Raw genomic sequence first — 26,965 nt, forward strand, 5'->3', positions numbered from 1 at the left:
TCCCCCCATTGGTACACCCTGCTGCGGGTCGCCAGCCATGCCTGTCGCGCCTCATCTAGGAGCAGTGAGGCGTAAGACTGTTGCACCAGCAGTAGCTGCCCTAGCGTCCGATCCTCCTCCCCTGAGCCACAACGCCGCTCTAAATCCCGTATGGTTGCCTCCGCTTGTACCAGAGTCTCCCTATGCCACCTTTTGGCAGCCACACACCATGCTATATCTATGCCTCTCAATGTGGGCTTCATGGCCTCCCAGAGCGTCGCCTTATTCGACCGTCCTAGCATTCTCCGCCAAATAGTGCGCTATAGCTTTCCACATGTGGGCCTGGTAATCTCCCAGCTGCAAGTGCCAGACCGATAAGCGCCAACGAAATTGCTGCCGCCTCCGATCCAGTCCCAAAGAGACCACTACCAGGGAATGGTCTGATAGTCCCCGCGGCAAAATATCTGCAGCTTCTACCCTACCCTGAGCTGCCAGGGGGACAAAGATTTAGTCCAGCCTAGAGAACGAGTGATGAACTGCTGAGAGGAAGGTGTATTCTCACTGTGTGCCATGCATGTGTCTCCATGTATCCACCCATCCCAAATTCCTGGACATGTCCTGCAATTTGGAGTGCCCAGATGCTGCCACCCCCCGCCCCGGTCTGTATCGGTCACGTGCCTGATCCATGACATCATTCCAGTCACCCCCAATGACAGCCAATACATTCGGGATATCCGCCCATACCGTGAAGATTTTTTCCACCAAGGACCACTGCAAGGGGGGCGGGGCATACACACAACCAAACACTACCTCCTCTTCCCCAAGCGTTCCCTGAATAAATATGTATCGACCCTGCGGGTCTAACCAGTGCTTGGTGTACATATGCGACTCTGCGATGTACTAGGATAGCGACGCCCCTGCAACCCCTGGCAAACCAGGCATGAAAAACCTGACCATAGCCAAAGCGCTGAAGGCATAATGTCTTAGTCCCTAGGAGATGTGTTTCTTGCAGCATAACATCCGCCCCCACTCTTTTGGCCTGTTTTAGGACCGCTCCCCGCTTAATCTTATCCAGTATTCCTCTCACATTCCCACTTTCGACTCGAAGCGTGGCCCCCGGTCCAGCAGTCCCCCTATCCTGGCTCATCATTGATCGTTGGCAACCAGCATCCACGACACTCGCCACCTATGTGCGCTTCAAGCCTCCATCTCAATTGCTTCAAAGTCGTGCAGTCCCCCCCAACCCAACTCCCACTAACTCCTCAAACCCCCCCCCCCCCCAACCCCCACCCCATACCTCAAGAAACAATGAAGTATCTGTCGTGGTGCAGCACGGTTTCAGCCCCCAACCTGGGACCAACAACCCACCCCACCCCACCAATGGATCCCCATAACCGAAATTAACTCCCTCAACATTCACTCCTCCCCACCCTCACCTGAGGAGAAGAACCCCCCCCCCCCGCCCGTGTACTCCTCCCCATCTGCAGGCACCCCCAAACGCTCACCCGGTCTCGCACATGACAGTCCCCCCGCTCTCACTGCAAGCACTCTCCCCGGAAAGGAGAAAATCAAGTTAAATTGTCCACCATTTGGGCTCTAGGCGCCCTCACGAGCCCTTCTGGTTCTCAGCCGCTCCCGTCGCCGAAGCTGTACTTGACCTGGATCGCTGTCGTGAGCGGGACCTCCAATTGCCTTTGCGTCGGGAAGATCTCGCCTGCGCATCATCATGTGAGGAATCGGAGTCTCGCCCCGGAGGAGTGTGCACTTTTACTGGTCTAAGTTCATCCGTCCACAGAAACACATCCTCCGGGGAGTCAAAGAAGTGCGTACGAGATTGGAATATGACTCAGTCGGGCTGGATAAAGTGCATATTGTATCTTGGTCTCGCAGACGCGCTTTTGCCGCCGTAAAGGATTGGCGCTGCTGCACCAAGCGGGTATAGTCTGGAAAGATCAGGATCGTATGATTTTCAAATCGCAGGGGTTCTTTCGCTCTGGCTTGTTTAAGGATCACATCCCTGTCATGGTAGTTGAGAAGCTTCGCAATCACCAGCCGCGGCCTCGCTCCCTCCGGCGGCTTCTGCATCAGGGCCCGGTGCGCTCTATGACGAAGCAACCGGACAGTGTTTCAGGAGGGACCCAGCTCTCAAGCCACTGCGTCAGAAGCCCTCCATATCTCCCTTCTCACAACCTTCAGGCAGTCCTACAAAGCGGAGGTTGTTGCGCCCTTCTGCGCCCTCCACCCGCAGCGCCAGGCCGTTTTGCGTGGACTCCAGGGCAACCACCTTGCGCTTGAGTCACCACATCATCCTCTACCCCGGATATCCGAGCCTCGGCCTCTGATGCGGGAGACCGCATTCCGCAGGTCTTGGCGAAGGAGCGAGACATCTGCTCCCAACGCCCCAATTTTGGCGTCCAGTGCGTCCCGGGATTAGGTGATTGCTGTCATCAGTGCCGCATTATCCGGTCCAGCCGCCTGGGATCCTCCGGAGGCCCCCATGCTGCCACCCGGGCCTGTGAACTCATCTATGGGCCCTTGTTTAGGGCCACCTCCGCCTCCTCCTGCCCCGCGAGTCATGATTGATGGGTTGTGCAAATGTCCTCAGGGCCCCCCCCCCCCCGGCGGTCCGAGCAGACCGCCGATGAGTTGGGCCAGGCACCGCCCTACAGCCTCAGTCCGCCCCGGTTGCACCCCTCTAGGTCAGGCCCCGCAGTGATGTGTGTAACTGGGGTTCCTGCGCCCCTCAGCCAAGGCTCCCTCGCTGCCAACCCTCGTCTGGCCCTCACGCTGCAGTCTGGTGGGGTCCCCCTTGGTCCATAGCCGCAATAGAGGGCTGCCAAATCTTCCACAATAGTCTTTGTTGTTGGGGCTCCCCGATGGTATCTGGCCAGTGCTCTCCACTGCCAGGCCCCGGGCCTCTTTTTCCTACGCACCGTTGGGCTGCACGGGGGGTCAAGGTCCCCAGCTACTACTGCTGCCTCGGGCCCTATGACCCAGTTTGATCGCCCGGGGCCTTCCCGCACTCTGGCCCTCTGCCCCTAACCACCCTGGGGCCAAGGAGAAAGGGGGGGGAGAAGAGTACCTGCCGGACTGGTCTGCTGCGGCAGCGCGTCTCCCGCTCACTGGTCCGGCCGCGTTGCTCTGCAGTCTCCTGTGGGGCCCCTGGTGGCAGGCCCCGGCACCCCTCGATTCTGGACCAAGCTTCCCCCAGATGTATCGGGCTAGGCACATCACTCAGCCGGGCCGCCGCCCCTAGCTGGGTGTCTGCCGCCTCCGTGCATCAAGTCACAGCGTCACGAAACTCGAGGCCCCCGGCCTCAGGACGCCTGGACCGCGCCGCGGCCGCTGGCTCTCACTCGCCGGTCAGCTTGGTGTCCGTCGTGCCCAGTATAATGTTGTTCATTTAAGTATCAAATAATGAAGGAAAAGTCGTTTCTGTAGAGCAGAGTGGGTTTAATAAAACCTCATCCATAAACAGCCACAAGTAACTGCCTAAAAGAGAATTATGCTACTAGGTACATTCTTAGAACTTGGAATGTAGGGAAGGATGACACATCTTAAAGGGGAAGGCATGGATAACAGGGGAAAGAGGAAACATCACACATCTCCCTTCTTTACAAAATGAAGGTGATAACTACATTAGGCAATACAAGCAAAAGTAATGTAGACTAAACATAGTCTTTCAAGTGATACGGAGCACTACGAACTCTTTGACTTCTTGTAGGAGGAGAGGGTAGCCTGTCTGATAGGGAATTGGAAGGAGAAAGAAAATTATTGCACAAACTGGTATCACAACTAGAAGAATCAACAAATGATTTAGGATTAACAAGTACAACACGACTCTTGTTCCAGATTCTTCCGTCTTCGGTCTTCACAGCATTTCTGAATACCTTGATAACCGCTCTAACATTAGTGTACTTGGACCATGGTTTGCGCCCAACTGGCGTCTTTATTTTTACAAGATCACCGATCTTGATCTCCAGAGAACCCACACTTTTCTTCTTGTCAAAATATATTTTACGTGCTTCCTGCATGGATAGTTCTCTTGCTCTCCACTCACCTATATCATTATCCACCAAACCTTTGTTTAGACACATCCACCCAGGACACAACAAAGTATTGGGAATTCTACCTTTAAATAGTTCGAAAGGAGACCTCCCAGTAGAAGAATGGGGAACAAAGCGATAAGTATTTATCCTGTCTTGGAGAGTGGATTTCCAATTCAGACCAGAAGCACGGGCAAGTTGAATTGACTCCTTCAGAGTTTTATTGACCCTCTCTACTGCACCGTTAGACTCCGGGTGATATAGTGAACATTTCTTATGGGAAACTCCACATTTTTTTAGAAAATCAACAAAGACTGAGGAACAGAACTGGGGACCATTGTCAGACAGAAGACTATTTGGAAAACCTTCCTTATAAAACAGAGGTTCCAAGAACTTAATGATGGAATCAGTGGTAATTTCTCTGACAGCAGAGACTTCAATCCATCTTGAATAAAGATCAATTAAAACGATGAGATAGGGAGTATCGGCAATACCAGATAAAGGACCCACAATGTCAATAGCAACCTCATCCCAAGGATGATCAGGTAAAGCCCTCTTAACCAAAGGCATTTGTTTAGTCTTCAGGATCTTATCGCTTGAACAACACTCAGGACACTCTCTAACCATTCTTTCGATTTCAAGATCCATGCCTGGCCACCAAAATTGCATACGTAGAAACTCTTTGGTTTTTACTATACCCAAATGACCACAATGGGCATGAGCTAACAACTTATTTCTAAGAGAAGAGGGAGGAACAAGTTTAGTACCTCGTGTCAACAACCCATCATATACAGAGAGTTCATCTGAAACTAACGTCCAAGGTTTGGACAAACGAGATTTATTCATTAAAGATAGCATAACTTGAGAAATCTCTTCATCTTTTCCCAACTCTAACCTCCATTCATTTTCAGCAATTGCACCATCAGTTATTTCACACACATTGGTGCCCTCATCAATTTCACAAAAGTCATCAAGATCAACATTCTCACTGTCAACCAATCTAGATAAACAATCAGCCGACCTGTTAGCAATCCCAGGAATATACTCTACTTCAAACTCAAATTCCTGCAAAGAAACAATCCACTTCCTGATTCTTGAGGAAATGGCATCGAGACCCTTCTTTGAAAACACCTCTCTTAAAGGCTTATGATCAGATAGCACACATACTTTCGTCCCCCAAACAAGATTCTTAAACTTTCTCAAGGCCCAGAAAATTGCAAGCGATTCCTTCTCTATTACAGAGTAATTAGACTCTGACCCTTTAAGGCACCGGGAAGAACAACAAATGAGGTAGTCTTTACCATCTCTCTTTTGGACCAACACGGCACCTAGGCCTTTATCACTAGCATCGGTGAATAACACAGTGGGAAGGCCCGGAACAAACGCATGAAGAGAAGGGGCTTTGCTCAACTCTCTTAATACACTCAAATTCACTCTTACATTCAGGAGACCAATTATATACAACATTCTTTGCCGTTAATTTTCTCAAATTGTGTGTTTTATCAGCAAAATTGGGAATAAACTTCCCATAAAATTCTACCATACCTAAGAAGGTATGAAGCTCTTCCTTACTAGTCGGTTCTTTAACTTTGCTTATAGACTCAACAAGTTCTTTCTTTGGAAAGATGCTACTAGGTACATTCTTAGAACTTGGAATGTAGGGAAGGATGACACATCTTAAAGGGGAAGGCATGGATAACAGGGGAAAGAGGAAACATCACACCCAGCGGAGCTTCGCAGCCCCTCACCTCAAGCGTCACTGGGGCCGCCATCTTCCGGCTGGGTCCCGGCCGCCTCCGTGCGCCGCACCCCGGGGTCACGAAACTCTAGGTCCCCGGCTCCAGGAGGCCACTCAGGCCGCGCCGCATCTACCGGCCCTCACTCGCTCACCGCTGCGTCGACCAGGTGCAAATTATATCCAGCAGAGCTCCGCAGCCCCACGCATCCAGCGCTACCATCGGGGCCGCTGTCAGATGGGGAGGACCAGGATATTTCGCCGGATGATCGGCTGGCGGGGACGGAGCTCACCTAAGCTGTGTCAGTCATGCTTGCCGGCTAAGCCACGCCCCCGTGAAAGGAATTTTTAATTATTCAAGAAATAAAAAAAACTCACCCTCTTAATGCTTTTGACAATGATTTGTGTATTATCTCCACTGATGCTACTAATGTAAGGCTTGATGTGGTGCATATGCAAAAAAGGGATGATGGGAGAGGAAACCATTCCTTTCGTATCAAGAATCTTAAGGGGAGCAGATTACACATATTCTACTATAGAGAAAAAGGCTTTGGCCATGAGGTGAGGGGTGCGCAACATTTCAAGAACTTCTTGAGGGGTAAGGAATTAGTTTGAAGAACGGACGACAAACCCTAGGTGTATCTTTTCACCACAAAAAAGTGGGGGTAGAGCTACCCCACATATTGCCAAATAGCAATACAGATTGCATGAATTCCATTACAAACTGGAATATGTGCCAGGGGCAAAGTTATGCAGCGGATGTTCTCTAGATTGTCGTAGGAGGAGAGTGAAGCATTACAGGAAGGGATGGATGATCCTCAGATGTATGTAGGGAGTTCAGTTAATAACATCATGAAGGGAGCTTTGTCGGAGCAGGTGTAAGCTCTGTTAACGGACAAGGAGTTACAAGTAGTGCACATTTTGTGGTGAAAAGTTGGCCTATTATCAAGAATACCAGAGGTATTGAATCTTTATAAGAGAGTGGAGGAGAAATGGTCTATTGATGACAGCATTATGTGCAGGAGCGGACAGTTTGTTGTTCTGGGATGCCTATAGAAAAGTAGTGTTGGACTTCGCCTTTCTTTGAAGGGTGTCTTGGGATGAAGCGGAGTGTAAGGGAGGATTTTTGGTGGCCTGAAGTAGACCAAGCTATTAAAAATGTTGTCTGAGAATGTTGCAGGTGTGTCCTTTGTGATAAATTGCAAGTGGCATCACCATCTCCTTTCAACCCCATCACAGGTAAAAGTAGACCTTGGAGTATTGGTATTTGAAGTGTTTGAACCTTTTGGGTTACAGGTAGTACACCTAAATATGCTGTGGTTCAAAAGAATAACTAGAAGTGATTAGATTCTTCAAGGAAGTGTTTGAGAGAGGGATTCCCAGGGGATATATGGACTGATAATGGAGCCCAACTGGTATCCAGGTAAATGAAAGGTTTTCAAGAAAATTCAGGTATAGAGCACATTTTAACTTCCTGTACCATCCCCACAGTAATTGTCTGGTGGAGAGGGTGAACGCGTCAAGGACCAGTTACAGCTTTCACTCCAGGGTATGTAATTGGAAAGAAGCAATTGGTAATGTTGTGGGCAATAAGGACTACGCCTCACTGTTTAACTTCTGCACAATTTATTTTGAAACTGCTTTTTAATCTGCCTATTTGCACTGGGAAGAGGGAGGGATCGAACCAGATGGCTTGGTGGTGCTCTGAGGCTAGTTGATGAAAGCGGGGCCATTTAGTCCGCATGCTGACGCGGGCGTGCCAAAGGCAAGCCAGTCTGCGCCTGTCCGAGCACAGGGCTTGTCCCCCTGGCCATTTGGCCCCAAAACAAAAACGAACCAGCTATACCATCGAGGAATTACACAAACTGAATCCTGGTAAGGGAACTATGTTGTTCACTAAATCCCAGGACTATCATCTAGCGAGGTATGGCAAGCGCTTCCTGCCCCAGCTGCCAGACACAACTTCCCCACCTTTTAAACTTAACTGTACATGAGGCTAGAATCACAACACTCAAGAAGCCAAACTTAAGTAGGTCAGGTGATCTGAAATGTGTTTTACTGAACGCTAGATCCCTAATTAAACACAGCGTAGAATGTGCTTTGTTACTGGGGGAACAAGATTAAACTAGCCTTTATCACAGAAGCTTGGACAGATCCGGCTTCTGGACCAGACTTAGTGAAGGACACAACCCCAGGGTTTCATTGTTATACTCTGGATAGGTTATATAAAAAAAAAAAAAAGAGAAGGTCTTGCGGTAATTTATCACGTTTCCTTAAAACCTACTTTCTTCCCGATTTCCAACTATATTTGAAGCCTTAGCCTTGCTCTATGAATCATAGGATTTTTAAAGGTTAACTGCTATATCGCCCTCCCGGTCCCAAGAAAGGGTTCCTGGAGACAGTGGGTACCTTAATCGAAGAAGGGCTGTATCAAGATTCATTTACAGTCATGGGGGATTTTAATTCTCATTTAGATAACCACTCGGACCCTGATCTACATCAGTTGGATCAAATCATGGAGGCTGGATGCCTACATCAGCTGGTGACTACTCCCACACACGAAAAGGGACATACCCTAGATGGGATATATTCAAACAACCATGACTTGGGCGGTATTTTAGTTCTCCCTCTTTCATGGTCAGACCATTGTGCTATTCAGTTCGAACTTAAAGATGGCAGGAATCAGCCAGTTAAAACTAAACCAGACTATAATGACCAGAGCCTGGGGAAAATTGGATATCAATAAATTTGATAATTCCCTTAGCAGCTCGATGCGACCCCCTCCAACTGAAGCGGAAACTGCGGCTGTCGACTACAATCAATGGCTTGCCGCTTCTTGCAATCCATTAGCCCCCAGTAGAAAATGGCTTCCTAACCGAGCTATACCATCAACCTGGTACTCTGTAGAACTTGGAGCCAAGAAACTGGAATATAAACTGTTAGAAAGGGTTTGGCGCAAAAAGTATACGGACAAATGAAATATAAACAATCCATAGCAAGTTACAAACAAAGCTTATTTGAAGCTAAAAGACAGTTCTTTACTATGCAGATTGCACTGGCCAAGTCCAACTCCAAGGAACTTTCAATTACCATAAAAAAACTGACTACATCCATCAGTCCTAAGTCACAGTAACCCCTCATTTTGTATCGAAATCAACGCTTTTTTCAAACAAAAAGTTGAAGTGATATTCTCCTCATTCTCTGAGGTCAATGAAGACAGTTCGATAATAACAATGATAGACTGGACAGCAAAGACATAAAGAACATTTGATCAATTTCTAGCATTGGGGGTATCAGAATTAATCAGGGTTTTGACCCGGATTCGATCAGGAGCCCCCAGTGATCCTTGTCCTGCCTGGGTCATTAATCAAATACCAGGAGGTGATAGGAATGGCCCCGACTCCAGTGCTTAATAATGTTTTTGCCTCTGGTATATTTCCTAAAATCTGGAAAGTAGCCTCTGTTCTACCGCTTTTGAAAAAACTGAATTTAGACCCCAAAGAACCCAATAACTATAGGTCTATTTCACGGCTCCCTCTCCCTGCTAAAAACCTGGAGACGGTGATTAACATCCAACTCCGTGCTTATCTCCATCGTAACAACTCTCTGGACCCCTCAAAATATGGGTTTAGGGCCGACCACAGCACTGAGCTGGCTCTGCTGAAGTCCACGGAGGAAATAAGAGAAGCCGTAGATGGAGGAGGAAGTGCGGTCCTGATTTTATTAGACCGGTCAGCGGCCTTTGATATGGTCCATCACAAACTTTTGATGGACCGGCTGTCTGGGATTAGTGTGGAAGGACTTGCGTGGAAACAGTCTTTTCTAGCCGACAGGTCCCAAACAGTGGATCTGGATGGCAATTCATCTAAGCCATTTACACTCCCGTGCAGGGTGCCACAGGGCTCTTCTTTGAGCCCTACACTTTTCAATATATATATGTGGCACCTCTAGCGGGAGATATTAGATCCTTTGGCTTCCAGCTCACCTCCTTTGCGGACAACACAAATTGTGTTGTCAATAAGCAAGGGAGGTAAGAAAGACTGGGGGGTGCTTCCACGAGTGCAATATCCAGCTGGATGTCCTCCAACTGTTTAAAACTTAACTCAAATAAGACCGAAGTTTTAAAGTTTGGGAACAATCTGGTGTGGACACCAGAATGGTGGCCAGAAGAATTGGGAACCTGTCCTACACCCACCCCAGAAGGCTAAAAACTTGGGGGTAATTGTGGATGATAGACTTCTCATGGGGGACCAAATTAGCCCGGTGACCTAAGCCTGTTTTATGATTCTTAGAATCATAAGGAAAGTAAATTACTTCCTCACACAAAGCAATCTGAAGACAGTGGTCACGGCCCTAGTAACATCGCGGTTGGACTACTGTAATAGTCTATACCTGAATCTGAAAAAGTTAGTCCAGAACGCAGCAGCCAGGATGCTGTCTGGTACCCCCTAAATTTGCTTCTGTCAAAGGCGAGCTCAGGAAGTTTCACTGGCTACCGATAAAACAAAGATCGCTTTAAAGCTCTTTGTATAGTCTTTAAGGCTATTTACGGTACTGGTCCAGAATTTCTCAGGCAAAAGTTCCAATGGTATGTGCCCAGGAGAACACTGAGATCTGCCAGTGCTAAATTAACGCAAGTTCCCAGGATGAAAAAGTAAATTAGGGAGGTAGGAGTTTCATCTACTGCGCTTCGAGAGCCTGGAATGAGCTTCCATCGGCTCTCAAAAATGCTCCAAATCTTATGTTTCGGAAGAGCTTGAAGATGTGGCTTCTCAGTGACACCCCATCTGGTTCCCAGGAGGCCCAGTGCTTAGCGCCAGGACACCCAAGGGTAATCGCGCGCTCTATAAGTACTATTAACATAAGTACAGGCATATCCCCTTTAACATTACTGAGAAGGCAAGGCTGCGGGCCCAGGTTAAACAAAGAGCAGCTATCTAGGAAAACTTGATGTGGTAAAAATAGCAAGTGCAGTGGATGTAAGGACTGTAGTGCAGGGGAACTATAGTACTGAGAACAATCACAGGACTGTCTAGGTTAAAGACTGGGTAAAGATAAAGAGACCTGGTTTTATCCGCAAGGTCTTGTCAGGCTTATCTGCCCCTGTCCGAGTGAAAGTAGTAAAGCTCATGTAGTGGTGCAAGAAAACAGTAAAACGTGGAACAAGTGGTTTTTTCAGTAGTGCCACAATCCAAAACAGTATGTAGGCAGAAAAATGGGGGTACAAAAAGGTTAGTCCTGATGACAAATATGCCAATAGCAGAGTTTTGGGTAGAAGATAGTCTTGGTAAGTTCAATGATTACACATTGTACTCACCAACATACTTAGTTAATGCTGCAGATGTTAATGACATGCATTTTGTGTTTGTTAGCTTGTAAAAAGTTGAGTATTTAAAAAATATATATATATATTTTGCAGTTAGTGTGTATTTTTGTTCATGATCACTATTACGGTTTTACTCTTCACACCAGCATTTTAATTTTGTGAAGGAAGGGGTGCGTGTAGGGATGGCCTGTAGAGGAGGCTATGATTCTGTGTTGTAACAACGGAGTATGCAGTTCCTATAGGAGAGGGAAAAGAATAGTAGAGGCTGGGTTGGTCAACAACCCTGCTCTGAAGTAGATCCAAGGCGTTTCCTAAAATGGGAAGTGGGGGGCTCACACACCTGGTTGGGGGTCATGCTTAATCATATAACTTGCTCCTAGTCAGGCCGGCACTGCAATGCCAGACAGGCACCCTATGAGGGGCTCTTTGGCGGAGATCATTTTCCCAAGCTGTGTGGGTGAAGTGCGGGTTTGGGGCCTGGTTGTGTAGATGTGATAAGGAAATGTGTGAGATGATAAAATGAGGAGAGCTGGTGCTCCAAAATGAGTTTAATCTGCGAGCTCACTAGTCTCAGTTAAAATCATCAAACGTGTCACCGCCGATGAGAATGATCAGAGGTGTCTAGGAATGTGTAATCCTGCAACAAGTTTCTCGCCTCTTGTGTAAAGAATCGCTTGGCAATTCATCAGGACCGAAGGTTTTGCATCAATCTACACAGTGCTTGGTTTGTAAAAGTGAACCAATCACTCAGTCAACCTAGCAATGAGGTATCTTATTATATGAAAGTATAGGACCAACCCGACTTTGGTATGAATCACGCCTCATCGACTAGCAGGTAGAGGAATGAGCGTTACTAAAAGTTAACGTCACGAGTTATTCTCAGGAGGATTACACAATGTACTCACCAAAATACATAGTTAATGCTGTAGATGTTAATGACTTACATTTTGTGTTTGTTAATATATAAACGTTTTATAAGCCATCAGTTAAAGTGTGTATTTTTGTTCATGATAATTTTAATGTTTTAATCTTTACACGATCATTTTTATTTTGATAAGGAAGGGGTGCGTGTAGGGATGGACTGTAGAGAAGGCTAGATTTCTGTGTTCCCTGCCTTTAACCTGGGGTGGGTACTGGTTGGCAGTTGCTACAGAGACACTGAGCTGATAAGGAATATACTTATCTGCTGGCATCATGGGTTTGTCAAGTTTCCTTTCGAAAGATTTAACACAATCACTGGGAGCCAGCATACAAGAAGAACGTTCAAGAGCAAGCAGACGAGGGCAGAGTTTGCGTGTGGAATACTAGTAATATAAAATGCACATGATCGTTGAGTGCCTGAATGTGTCACCAATTAGGTCTTGGTTAGCTACCACACTTAAGCAAAGTACTACAACATTATATAAAGCATGTTTAAGCTTTAGAGTGAAATGTTATGCACTGTCTGGCGCAGATGGAAGCACAATACGTGCCTGGTCCGAGTCAAAGCAAGCAGGAGAATTAAGTGGGCCTATATAATAATTTAGTTTATTTGTGACAGTGGTTGATTCAGGCAGAGGCAAGCTGATAGAAGGCAAACAGCTAGTTATAAGGTTAGTCTTTCCAAAATGAGAGTGAAAGTGAAGGTGTGTGGTTCACTCCACAGCAGTGGTAATGCAACTATTGACTCTACTTGTCCATTTCTTTGGGATTTTATAGCCTCTATGTTTGGACAGTGTGGGGCCAGGTCGGAGAGAGATGTGGAGTTGTTCAGGTGGGTGGTACACTGCTGGGTTTGGGAAGATTAGACCAGAGGACTGGGGTATAGATCAGGGAAAGAGTTCACTGTTAAGTATGCACAGACAGCAAATGAGTCAAGACAATTCAGGATTACTCATCTGCATATTTGCAACAGGCACTCTAAACTAACATTGGCAAAACCATTCTACAGGCTTACCTTGGTTTTGAATGCTTCTCAATTAAACGAGCAAGGTCTCCTCCTTCACAGTACTCCATCACCAAGTACAGTTTGGAGTTTGGTGAGTCATAGATGCGGTCATAAAAGCGAACAATGTTTGGATGCTTCAGTTCACGAAGTAAATTAACTTCAGTATTTAGCTGCTGTTTATTATATTCTGGGAAGTGCCCATATTCCACCTCTTTCCAAGCAAAGATCTATGGAGAAAGCATATAGGTCCATTTGAGTTGCAAGAGAAATAAACGGGGTGAACAGAAATAAACCAGTGTGCTTCTACAGCTAGCAAAGTTAATCAGCATCCAGTGCAACTCGATCACATACATTGAACGCAATACCAAATACTTTACAATGCTCTGCCTCAAACTGCATATTTATATTTAAAAAAATGTAACAAGACTCAAAATCTTTGTTTTTAGGAAAATAAGATCACAGCAAATTTAAAATTTCAACACAAAAACACAGAATTTGAGTCTTGTTACATTAATGCAACCCGTTAAGCACTGTGAGGTAACGATCTATTCATAGGATAGTTTGAACTAACAAACACAAATTGCCAATACAGTTTTAAATCTCAGGTCGTTTTTTTTTAAAGTTAGCTGCAACCTGTTAAATTATTGGAGTCTTCAAATTAGGTTATGCACTAGAGACTTAATTCAGGGTTCAGTCATCTGTCTCACAAATGCACAGCAGCGTTTTTCACCATGCATGTAATATTTAAACAAAAACAGCAATATCTAGCAAGGAATTTTTTAGACCCATGACAAACATTTGGCAACAAACAAATGTTGCCATTTATTTTGAAACCGCCTCATTGCACTAGAATGCTGGACAGAGGGAAAGTCTTTCAATAAGAGCTGGTTAGGTAAAGTAGAGTGATAATGTGTTTGCAAGGGCCAAGTAGGCATTACGTAGAATGTTGAGTATGCTGGAGTAATCTGAAGGTGCATGAAATGGAAGCTTGTTGAAGCCTAGCAGTTAACAGTTTGGAGGATGCATTGCTGAGGGGATCCCCATCTGCTGTGACCGCTACTAAGTGTCCAAGATGTTACAATGAAATTCCCTAAGGTGCAATTGGCTACAGACTAGTGTGTACTCAAGGCTAATTAGCAGAGCATGAATAAAAAAATAAAGAAAATTGTGTACTCAAGACCCCTGCCTTCCAGCATGTATCCAAAATAGTAATTTAGTTCTAGTTTATAATCCTGATACTCCAACAACATGCTCGACAAGTACTTCATGCCACTGAATGCATAATCGCACTCAGCCAATGGTTTATCGAAACAAGGGTCGGACGATAACTGGAGCTCTGCTTCAATTCTGCAACAAACTTACCAAAAAGAATCTCATTTTTTAATTGCAAGGATTAGCACATTCTCAGTTCATGGAAACTGTTCTTTAAGCGTGAACTCTTTATTAGAGGTTTACACCCCAGGTACCCCCTCTTCCCCACATGGTACAACTGTCATTGATACTGAACCCAATTCCAGTTCCAGAGCTTCCAGTACACAAAACATAGCTAGGATCACTCCTACTTCAAACAGTTCTCCTTTCAGACTCCAATCAGGGAGCCACAGGCAGACAGGGCCATCTTGGCCCCATCTGCATTTGCTGAGAGTTTGCAACTGGTGACCCCCTTATCTACAGCTCTGCAAAGTGGACCAAGTGCACTCCTTTCCACGCTCTGGGTCAATATAGAGGTGTGCCCTAGGCTATCTTTGCAGTGGTCCTCTTCAAAGGAACCATCTTTGGATACCGATCCACCACAACCAGGATATACTTGTTACCTGAAGTTCTTGGGGGGAGCCTGAGGGTTAAAAACGGACCAATGTCAATTCTATGTCAGGACAGGAAGCGACGATTATGCCTCCTCTCCACTTTTATTAACAGCAGCCAACTTTAACAAAACTACATTTCCCATGAAACCTTGGGAAAACATTTAGTAAAGAAAAGTGGCCAATCAGGAACAGTCCTGAGCCCTTAAATCAGGGACACTCCAGCTCCAACGTAGTCTGTCCTCACTGGCCCTTCATCCTCTTTCTTCGCTGCTGCACGGCAGAGATAAGCGCCTTTCCTACTCTGGGAATTTGCCTTTTCACTTTAATGGATTGCCTGTAAAAATTGCTTCAGTAATTAGCTGTGCGTTTCTACGCTTTACCAGATTGCTTTGTAATTCACGGTCAATTGCTTGACTTTTAAATGTGTTTAATGCCCTGTATTTTGCTCGATTTATGATTTGGTTTTAGCTTCAGAAGTGGGACGCTGTGTTTAGCAAGCCTCAGCGAGTCGTATTCTCTGATCATGCACACGCTGTGACTGAATGTTAGTTCTCAGCAGGCGACTCCGAGGGTGAAGGAGGTTTTAATGACCTCAGCGGAACAAGTCTCTTGTAGTTTATTATTAAAGCTCTGTGAACAAACAATGAGCCTGGGCAGAAAACAGGCAGCAGAGTCAGTATTGCTTTCTAAAACACCCACATTGCCATCTACAACACCACTTGGGTCTGTATTTATGGTGCTTGACGCCACTTTGGGAACATACACAGGTCAGCTGAAGAAAGATATATATTTTTTGTGCACCAGGCATTATTGTGCCAGTGCCTGGTCCCTCTAAGTTTGCTAGATCCTCGCATGTTACACTTGGCTGAGACCCAGCCCCACAAGGAAAACCCTTTTAAGGACAGAGTACGCTGTATGTCACCCAGACCCCATTACCTACACTCATCTACTCATAGTCCAATGAGTATGGATAGGGACTACGAGGAGGACGCCGAGGGAGGAAGTGGAGAAGAAAAAAGAAAGCAGAGCACCCTTGGGAGGAGTTCTATGAAGCAGTAGAGGATTCGATTTACAGAGCAGTGGGCGAATCCATTACTCCCTTAGAGGAGAGACTATTGCCGGAAGATAGACCAAACCCTAGCAGGACGGTCTGCTCTCCCCATGGTTCCTGCACCCCAGGGGTTTTCCCAACTTCAGATCCTGCTCTCCCCCCCTGCTAAGCACGCTCACAATACAGGGGTGGATCTTCGTGCCTTTGACAGGCTCAAACATGCCTTTCTGGCTACCCCACCACTTCGGCCACCTGCAGGGGAACGTTTGTCAACCCCACAAGATGCTCTGCCCACTGAACGCAGGGGACACAGACGCAGAGGCCAGCCCCTCCAGACCTTGGCTCCCTTCTCGCCCCTCCCAGGACAACTCAGACATGATCAATCCCAACGAGATCCAACCACACTCATTGGATTGGGCTCCGGCAGATAAGGGTGCCAGCTATGAGAATACGGAAGCCTTTGGCGAAAGAGGCCTGTAACTACCTCCAGGCAGAATGCCAGTGACCTTTTCTGGAGGGTAGTCGCCCTAGCGCCAGAAATGGACAACTGTATGGCCACTTTCCTGGAAAAGTTCATGAGACCCCCCCCCCAAAAAAAAAAAAAAACAGGTCCTGGCACGAGTGCCAGGACAAGCTCTTGGACATTTTAGGGCCCCACAAAGATCTTGGACATGGCCGAGGAGGCAAAGACGTCAGGTTCTCCGATTTCCCCAGAGTCACTTTCAGGATGGGCACAAAGGGCCATCGTGTTTTTGGGCAATGCAAACTGTGCCCTTTCCACTGACTGAGCACCGCTGCTCACTTCTTATTAAGTTAGACCCCAAGCTTGAGGACCTCGCTGACTTGGGGGCAGTGGCACAAGGAGGCCACTTGAGGATTTTGTCAAGGAGCTTTGTAAATTCCTCAACACTTACCTCCCGACAAGGCACAGTCGTTCATCAAGAAGGTGATTCCCCGGATTTTCTGCGGGGCCGCTCGACCAGCTGTTCCTCTAATCAACCCTCGAGGGCTAGGCTCCAGGCAGGGTCAATATCAAGACCATTCCCGTTTTGGCAACTACTAACCTGCAAGAGGCAGATAAGGCAAGGGCAGAAGATAGAGGCCTCAGCCAATACCAGTGAGTGCTCTCCCTTCTTCCCAGTTAAAGTTAGGAGGGGAGGCGGGAGCATTTTTTCCAGGCTTGGACTCCCATCATGGGGGACGCATGGGTGTTGCAAACTGTTAGAGGTTCACAGATTCCCTGGGAGATCCGGTCCAATTGGGCAGACCCCGTCCCATCCAGTTTTCCTAACCAGAATCCTCCTTCGTGGACGCGGAGGTCTCATCCTAGCCAAAGGAGCTATTGTTCCCTTCACTCAACATCCCAAAGGATTTGTCAGCAACATATTTTTGGTGGACAAAATCGATGGGGGCAAACGCCCCTTGATCATCCTTAGCAAATTAAACCAGTGGCTGGTCTATCACCACTTCAAGATGGGCGGAATTAATCTCCTCAGGGATGTCTTGCGTACATCAGACAGGATGGTGCATCTGGACCTAAAAGATGCCTACCTAGTGATTCCAGTCTTCCCTCCCTGCCAGAGGTCCCTCTGGTGGCAGCAGACGTACGAGTTTGCAGCCCTCCCTTTCAGTCTGTCATCGGCCCCTTGGTGCTTCACCAAGGTCCTCAAGCCAGTGGTTGGTTATTTGAGAGCTTGGGGTGAGGATGTTAGTTTAGTTGGACAATCTGCTCCTTAAAGGAGTGCGCCCTCTTCAGCTTCTGCGTCACCTTCAGATGACGGTTTATCTTCTCCAAAACCTGGGCTTTGTGGTAAACGAGACGAAATCGGTTCTCACTTCCTCCCAGTCACTTAAGTTTCTTGGCTTTGGAGTACACTCCACTTCCTTCACCCTCAGTCTACTGCCCAGGAAGGTCTCAAAGGTTCAACACAAACTAAGACCTTCCTTATCAAAGCAGCAGGTATCGCTCAGGGATTTAACCCGGATTGTGGGCCTTCTTTCAGCCTCCATCTAGGCCATCTTCCCGGGCCCTGCAATGCCTTAAGGTGGTGTATTTGCGCAAAGTGTGCCCATACTCCAAGGTGGTTCTTTCAGAGGAGGCACGGGAGGAAATTCAATGGTGGTTACAGCACATGGAAGCCTGGAATCGTCAGGCGATTAAAGGGGTCCACACCAGATCTAGTGATGAGTCAGACGGCAGCACAGTAGGCTCGGGAGCCAGGTGCAGTGAATTTTCTACAGGAAGAGTGTGGTCTCCAGAAGAACGGAGACTACATAGCAACTGCTTGGAACTCCTAGGGGGCTCCTTCCCTGTCCGCTGTTGGATGAGAGATTCCATCCAGTCGTCTATCCTCCTAAAAATGGACAACATATCCGCAGTTCGCTATATCAAGTATTTGGGGGACCCAAGGTCCAGAGCCCTCTCCGACCTGGCTGCCAGTTTTTGAAAATACTGCCAGGATCGTCAGGTGTGTCACAGCGGAGTACCTCCCTGGACAGGAGAACCATGTGGCGGATTTTCAATCCCGCAATTTCAGCGATTCCAGCCTCTGGAAACTGGACCCAGACATTTTTCGGAGCTTGAACAACCTTTGGGGTCCCTTTGATAGACTTTTTGCCTCAAGGCTTGACCACCAACTCCCTCAGGGGTACTCTGTGGTTCTTGGTGTGGCAGATTACAGAAAACAGGAGGTCCCGGGCCTTTCGGAAAAGTCTGAAGAGCTCAAGTCCAGGGCTTGGGGGGGGACAGTGCGGTCAAACGTTACAGGTCTGCTTGGGGCAGATGGTCCAGCTAGTGTGTACGATAGAGTCTGAATCCCTTGGAAGGCGATGTGGTCCACATCCTGAATTATCTGGCCCACCTAGGCTCTAGCATACAGATCAATAAACACCTTTCGCTCAGCCATCTCAGCGGGTCATATGCCGCTTAATGTGGCAGTTGGAGAGCATCCCCTTGTTTGCAGGTAGCTCCAGTGAATCAGACTGTCACTGCCTGCGGAACCCCGCTATTCGGCTCTCTGCGATGCCAACTGTGTCCTCAACTTGTTTTTATCTTGGCAACCTAACCATTTTCTGTCACAGAAGGAGCGGTCGGCCAAGTTGCTATGCCTTATATCCTCTGGCCGTGCATCTGACATGCGAGCTTTGGCTATCACGGCCAGAATTCTTACACTGAATGGAGTGATGTTCACTCTGAAAAAGACTACCTGTCACACAAGGACAATCTTGCATATGGAATTCCCATGTACCACTTAATTGTGTGTAGTCCACTGTTTGAAAGCTTATGAGACGACTGAGGAGTTTCGCCCCCCTGGTGAACGGCAACTCTTTATTGCCTTACATGAACCGTTTAAGGCAGTGTCTTTGCCCACCATTGCCAGATGGGTTAGGTGGGTTATGCAAGAGACTGGTATAAGCCTTAAGGACTTTGAGCTCACTCAGCTCGAGGGGCAATGACCTCAAAGGAATTTGGCTTGGGTGCCTGTTTGAAGGAGACCTCCTCAATGCAGTGGATTGGTCTTCGGACTACCTTTAAAAAGGTTCTACTTCAAGCTAGTGCTGGACATGGCTCACCTCGTGGTAAACAAGCTTTGAACTAGCATAGTCCTTGCCTAAAGTCCTGACAGAAGGAGAAGTCTTCTAGCTCTCGTAACGGAAAGTTTCAATTTTATTAAGGACTCAGAGAGGATTATCCCTCCCTAGGGTTTTCAATGGAGGTACTCACCCCGTATTGGAGTAAATACAGTTCTATTTGACTAGAGAAAAATGAGGGTTGTCATTTCTTTTGTGGAATATTTGTCAAACCGCTATTCATTGGCAAGCTGGACGAGTTTCTATTCGTTAGGTGACAATGTACCTTTGTCTTCGTAGGTTCTGATGAATAAGCAGGACTCATGAAAGGGTTCCAACAACTGGCTTCGCGCAACAAAAGAGGATGAAGGGCCAGTGAGGCCAGGCTATGCTGGAGTGTCCCCGATTGGAGGGCTCAGGACTGTTCCTGATTGGACACGCTTTACTAAAATATGTGCCAAGGTTTCATGGGAAATTTAGTTTTGTTGTTAAAGTTGGCTGCCGTTAATAAAAGTGAACAGAGAAGGCATAATCTTTGCCTCCGAGTCCTTAATAGAATTGAAACTTTCCGTTACCATAGCTAGGGTATTTGTCATTCCCACCCAATCAAATGAACACTTCTAACCGGCAGAGGCTCTAACCACTAAATTCTCTGCATATTCTTGGCTAGTAGAACAAAGTCCAACTTATCTGATGCCCAGTATCCTGTTAAGTACATGTTGGCCAGTGACAAACGAAGTACATTGCAGAGAACTAAGGGTACCATTAGCTTCTAGGAGGCTCTGGTCCAGTATTCACAGGTGGACTATCAAGCATTCCTCTTGCAAGCAGACAGTGTCTTCCAATCACTCACCGACATTGAAACCCCACCCAAACAAGTGCAGGAAACTCAACTTGTACCTGGTGGAAATTCTTCTGTGTAGATTCTCCAGCTGCCCATGCAGCTCTGGTAGTGACTCAAACACCATTTCAGGAGGTCTAATCCTCCTTTTTCCTCCAGAGCAAGTCTAACACCATGGAATCTGCCAGCTCAGTCTGCCCTGATCTAACTTTCACTGGACTGAACAAGTCTGGAATGGCCCAAGTCTCTTCCCGAGACATGTGAAGCCTGTGCTCTGTTCAACCTGAGACCCCATGCCAAGGACACTTCTAGCCCAGATACTAAGGAGAAAAAGCATGTGTATATTGACAGTATCTCCACAGCTTCCAGGGAATGACAAACCGTCCCTGGCAGTTTGAACATCAACATTCCATAATCAGAGTTATGCATTTGCTTGTTTAGTGAGCCTTACTACAACATCTCCCTTCATTACAACACAAAGGGGAGAAACTGAAAACTTAACTCTGGAAGGATATATGTGAGAAAAAAACAAGGATAAGGAGAAGAATGCAAGAAGGAAAAGCAGCGAGAACAATGACATTGCAAATACCAATTGATAGCACAGGATAACAAAACATGCACAACATTAGTTTAAAAAAGGAACAAAGACAATATTCACAGATTCATGCTTTGCAACTTACTTCCCCGCCAAAAAAAAGAAACATTAGCAGGACTACTCGGGGCACTAGAATTGGAAGCGCCTCGATCAGACTTGTTTGATGAGTGTTCTAGACAGATTTCCAGTCCCATTTGGATTTGGAATCCTGTAAATCCTTGAGAGATTCCACCAACTCTTTCCATTAACTCTTACTGCATGGTGAGAAGTAGCACCCACTCGAACAGGAGGGCCAAACCCTTAGGAACACTGAGGAAGTTTGATTTTCACCCACTTGAACCTTAGAGCACTATTCCTTCTTATCCGTATTACTCTTGTAGGGAACTTCAACAGGGCGCTTGCCAAGTTCCCCACCATCAGCCACACCTGACAAAGTGGTGGTAACCTTAGAACACAAACCCCATCGCTCCATCCATGCCGGACACATACCAAAAGTGGCCACTCTCCCTCACAACAATTCAAAAGGACTCTTACCAACAGAAACACAAGGGGTAGTGCAATGAGCCCACAACATGCTCTGCACAGCTTCTCTAACCTCCACCCTGTTGGAAACAGCCCATTACACATATTAAACCAAAACGTGATTCATGCGCTCAATAAACCCATTGGCCTGAGAATGATAGAGAGACACGGTGATGAGCAATGCCAGACTGGCAAAGAAAAATCAGACATTTCCTTTGAAACAAATTGTACCCCATTATCCGACACCAATTCTTTAGGAAATCCCTCACTGGCAAAAAAAAAAAATCTGATAACTTCTTGTGTTTTGGGATTGATCATAAATGTACCTCCCACCACTTGCTATAGTAGTCCGCAACCACCAAAGCAAATTTATATCCGTCGGGTCGAGCATTGAAAGGTCTAGCAAAAACAGCCAACTTCATCCAAGGTCCAGAAGGGAGCTCCACAATTTCTTTTGGAGGGGTGAAAGTTTTGACCACTTTATCACTTGAGCAACAAATAACACAACCTCTGACTGCATCATCGAATTGACGATCCATTGAAGGCCACCAATAAACTGCACAAATTCTACGTTTGACCCTCATGGCCGGCATGAACAATGCTATCCCTCAAACAAACAGGAGACACAAACGTGTCACCACTTAAAAATCATTTCACCACCCTTAAGTGAAAGTTAATCAGCAATTTTGGAAAATAGCTAGAGCTCACTATCAAGATCTTTTTCCTTAGGCCAACCATGGACAATATAGCCCTTAACTTTAAGTAAACAATCAGAGTCCAAAGCATCAAACCATTCCTTTTCATTGAAAAAACCAACATTACAAACATCCACAGCAGCTAAACACTCATCACCCCAAGGTAAATCAGTCACCAAGCAAGGTCTAGAGGGAAAAATCAGGTCTGGTATTTCTTCCACCAGGAATGTAATCAACCAGTGATTTCTCCAAACAGGGAAAGTGGAGAAACCACGTGTTTGATCGTTCGTCTCCTCAACTTCCAGGGAATGACCAACAGTCCCTGGCAGTTTGAACATCAACATTCCATAACCATAGAGATAGGCTCACTAAACAAGTAAATGCATTACTACACAAGCAGTGACCATAGGTACCTGCAGTATATCCGATCACACATCCCAAACAGGGCTGTACCTTCCTTTTGAAATATGAGGGCTTTCATTCTTTAGAGCTCTGTTGAGTCAGACTTAAAGCTGCATCCTTGCTGCAACCGAAGTCAGTGTAACTAGGCTTGCAGTAATCCACTCTTAGAAACAGTGAAAACTGCTGAGGGTTTCTATAAGAGGCACAATTAACGTATGCTTCCAGCAAGAAGGAGATTCTGGCTTAGAGATATTACAGATAGCAACCAGATGAATCCCCAAAAGATCTTTAGCCATAGTTATCCAGGAAGGAAACAAATCACAAGGGGAGGCAGATTTAATGACCGCTATGGGGTCCATTCCTTCAGCTGTAAATCCGATTAACCGGGGGCAACATGTGCCCATTGAAAGTCAAAAACCATAGTTCCAACAGAGGTAAGCCCAGATTAATCAAAACGGTGCCAAATCTTATGGACAGTGTCCTGAAAAAAACAAGCCAGATAATCACAGATCCTGTGAAGGCCCAACTACATTACAGCACAAGAGGTGAGGCTTTCTCAAAATAGAAAAAACTCTGAAGTGTTTGGCACCTTCACTTTTGGAAGACTAAAAAGCATCACTTTTGGTGCAAATTAAGTGTTGTGTCTACTAATTGCTTCTTTCACCAAAGCATGGCAAACTTCCGCAACATTAAACAAGCTGCTTATAATGACCTTTATCCTCTATCAAATCAACCAAGAAGCCAGGAGTTGGGCAGTCTTGTCCAACTGGATCCCTTTATCTAGTGAATGAATCCAAGTTTCCAGAAGGAACAAAAAAAAAAAAAATAGTCACTTTATTCGGATATCCAAGTATCCATAGAAGTAAAATACATAAAAACAAAAAAACAGTACATGAAAATCACCATAATAGACGAATCACCATAATACATATACAGAAGCCAAAATTATGGTTCAAGCATAGTCTGTCTGGCTCGAACAGCTATACGCAAAAAAGTGCTAGTGCGAAAAATGATTTTATCCTCATACAGAGTTATCAAATAAGCATTTTCCAAGCTAATAGGTTTACATTAAAACCATTAAGTTAAAAACCATTTAATATATTTCATATCAAATTTACAGAAAATTAAGAGTGCAAGACAGATTGTCCACTCACGCCATCACACGGGCAAGGCAAACAATCAAGTTCATTATGATGGCCAAGGGGGAAACAAAGTGCAAATTTAATAGTTCCAGCCCTGAGACGGAATAAGCCACGCTCCCAGTGACTCATCGGCATGTCAGATAACGGGGCAATGGTGGGATCAAAAAAGCATAAGACAAATAAGAGGAGACAGTTTTCTTCAGAGATTCCTTGTAAGATCTTTCCCTGGCGTACAGTGTGTACAAAGAATGTCGCAAGTCATTTTTGGGTGGGAAAACATTAGCAGTATGATTATTAAAAATACTCCCTTGATTAATGCTACTAAGACTATTATACACTCCCGAAAGCCAAGGAATGTCCATGCACTTATAACAATTCAGACTATCGGTCATAATATATTTTGTGAGTAGTGCAGCAGGGTTCTTCCAAATAGAAAGCCAGAAGAGAGCTGGGCGTGTGCGGACAAAGTCTTCAATAAAATTCACGCCCAGTTCATGACAGATATATTGGGGAGTGGAAATAGGGACACAAAGTGTCTTCCTGAGAAACCCGTTCTCATATTGTATGGTAAGGCTCTTAGCAAAGTCCCAAACCTCTGCTCCGTATGTGGCAACCGGAACACATTGGGCTTTGAAAATCTTTAAAATTGCCACTATAAAACCTGTGTTTTTTGGGCGCGGTAAGCGGAGGATAGAATTAATGGCCTTTGAGAACCTGCCCCTGGAATAAACGATGTGTTCAGTCCAGGAGTTGTTCGCAGCAAAGACCAACCCTAGATAAGGGAAACTATTGGTAGACCACAGGTTATCGGTGCCCACAGAAATGCAGTCAAGCTGACATTTCTTAGGGCCACAGGACACGATAAAAGATTCTTTTAAATTGTTTTTTAGATCAAGGGACTCCATATAGTCAGCGAACCCCTTGACCAGGGCACGTAAAGCATTCGGGATGCGGCCCATAATCACCGCATCGTCCGCGAATAATAAAACAGGCAGGGGTTTACCCATTATTATGGGAACATCATGTGTGATTTCAATTAGGGTTTTTGCAACCCGTTAATATAAATAATAAAAAGAGGAGCCAGCACGCATCCCTGTCTGACCCCGCTGTGGACTTGCATTAGTCACGTCACCCCCCCTGGCCGATCCTCAAACAAGCATTAAGATCTTTGTGCAAATATGCTAAAAAATACACAAGAGATTCGTCCAAACCATAATTTAAGAGGGCTGTCCAGAGCTTCGATCTATTAACAAGATCGAAAGCGGAGGACAGGTCCATAAAGGCAAGATAAAGTGCTGATTTGCGTGCAATATTATATTTGCCTAGGATAAGGTTTAGATTGAGAACACTGTTCTATGGTTCCTACTTTATTATGGAAACCTAATTGACAGTGTTCCAAAATGCCGTCATCAGCCCAGCTTAAAATCTTGGTTATATAAAATCCTGCCAAGAATGTTTAGAGTATTATCAATAAGATAGATAGGTCTATAACAGTTCGGTTGAGAGCGATCTCCCTTCTTGAAAATAGGAACGATAGTACTTTATGACCAGGTAGGAGGAAGAGGAGCGGACGTGAGGTTATCAAAAACATTTAAAAGAAGGGGAGCCCAAATTTCCAGGTTAGATTTGATAATATCAATAGGTAGACCGTCAGGTCCAGGTGCCTTGTTCCCTGCGCCAAGAGTAATACCATCTTCTACCTCTGTTAAAGTTACGTAGACCCTCGGTGGTTTAAAAAAGGACACTGGAACTGACCCGGAAGTTGGTGCAGCATAAATGGTGGCGAAATGATCCACCCATGCTTCACCTGTGATAGTACAACTAATCGGGGACAGGAATTGACTAACTTCGTAGGACCTTAACAGCGGCCCAGAAGTAGTCACTTTCTCAGGTCGGCAGCTCTGGCTAATGCATCCCAGCGATCTTCAAGGATGTCATTTTTCCTTTTGTTAATTGTGGTCTTATACCTTTTTCTTGCTTCTCTCAGCAGTAGGACAGATAGGTTTAGAAGACAATGCCCTACGTAATTCTCTATTTGCTGCTGAGCACTCAGAGTTAAACCATCTCAGGTCTGATTTAATTTCCCTTTGTGGTGCTGATAGTAAAGACTTTGAGGCTGAGCAAATCTTAACAAAATCAGAGACAGCCTTAGGGTGGGGAGCTGTGTCTGACAAACATGAGTTGAAGAGGCATAAGTTGTCTCTTACAAGGACTCCAAACACTTCCTTTATATTAATGCCCCGCCATCTGAGTCCAAGGTTGTCAGTTGAGGGAGATGGGTACCTGGCGCCGCATTCCCTTTCAGGGATCGGACGTGATTCCAATCTCATGGTGACCTTTATGGGATTGTGGTACCCCTGGCTCATTGGGATAACAATGCCATCAGTTAGATGATCAGCAAGGCGAGGTGAAATAAAAAAAATAGTCTAAGACTGACGAACACCCCCTGCCTCTAAAAGTTGGCACACGCTGAACATTCAATAAGAATTTAGCAGCTATATCCAGGGCAAGTTCCAGATAGTGAAAAGAACGTAGTTCAAAACCAGTTTGATAGGAGGTGCCTTGCTTGTTACTCCTAGTATGCGAGGGGGCATTGTTAAGCCTAGCATTAAAGTCCCCGCCAGCAAAATGCCATCAGCTTTCTCATCTTGCCTGGCTTCTAATCTAGTAATAAATGTAAATAAAGCAATAAAATTCCTATTTGGTATCATGTTAAAATTATAATAAAAATTAAATCAGGAAAAACGAAACCTTCATTTTAAAAAATAAGGCTTGGAAATGTTATCTGTAGGGACGTACTCGAAATTCCCACCAGTGGCATCCAAATAGAGAGTCCCCCAGACGGGCGTCCCAAGCTTGATTTGACAGCTGGGGAATTAAAACAGTGGAACCCATTAGGGTACAGCTCCTTAGTGGCCCAAGTCTCCTGAAACATTACAATATCCTGCTGGTTTATTAATCTAAGTCACTCTGGATCTTCTAATCTTGACTCTAGCCCTGCTATGTTCCAGGACAAAACATTAAAATTAGGCGATGCTGTCTTATTAACTATAAATTGATCTGCAAAAACGGTGGGAGGGGATAGGGAAGGAAAGTTACTTGCATTTTCTGGTAATTGGGATGGGGAAGGAGAGTCTAGTGTTTCCTGATAGTTGAGCAATATCACTTTGTGGGTGTAGTTGTCAGTCGTGAATATCCAGATCTGACAAAGCAGAAAAGCGATTTGCTAAAGATACGGCTACAGAAGCATTGGGGTATGGGCATGCCAGGGGTTTGTAAAAATAACCCAAAGGGAGAGTGCATATCACGGTATGTGCAGTAAATGTATG

General features: G+C 45.8%; 1 protein-coding gene across 1 annotated transcript in view; it reads right to left on the reverse strand.

Annotated features, from left to right (window-relative positions):
* LOC144761921 (serine/threonine-protein kinase Nek2-like) overlaps positions 1-26,965 on the reverse strand; it is a 121,820-nt gene that overhangs the window by 85,542 nt on the left and 9,313 nt on the right. Inside the window, exon 2 of the mRNA XM_078647118.1 lies at positions 13,023-13,240. Within this exon, the coding sequence (XP_078503244.1) occupies positions 13,023-13,240 (218 nt within the window). The remainder of the gene's footprint in view (positions 1-13,022; positions 13,241-26,965) is intronic.

Source organism: Lissotriton helveticus, chromosome 6 (assembly GCF_964261635.1).
Source record: "Lissotriton helveticus chromosome 6, aLisHel1.1, whole genome shotgun sequence".
NCBI classification, from domain to species: Eukaryota; Metazoa; Chordata; class Amphibia; order Caudata; family Salamandridae; genus Lissotriton; species Lissotriton helveticus.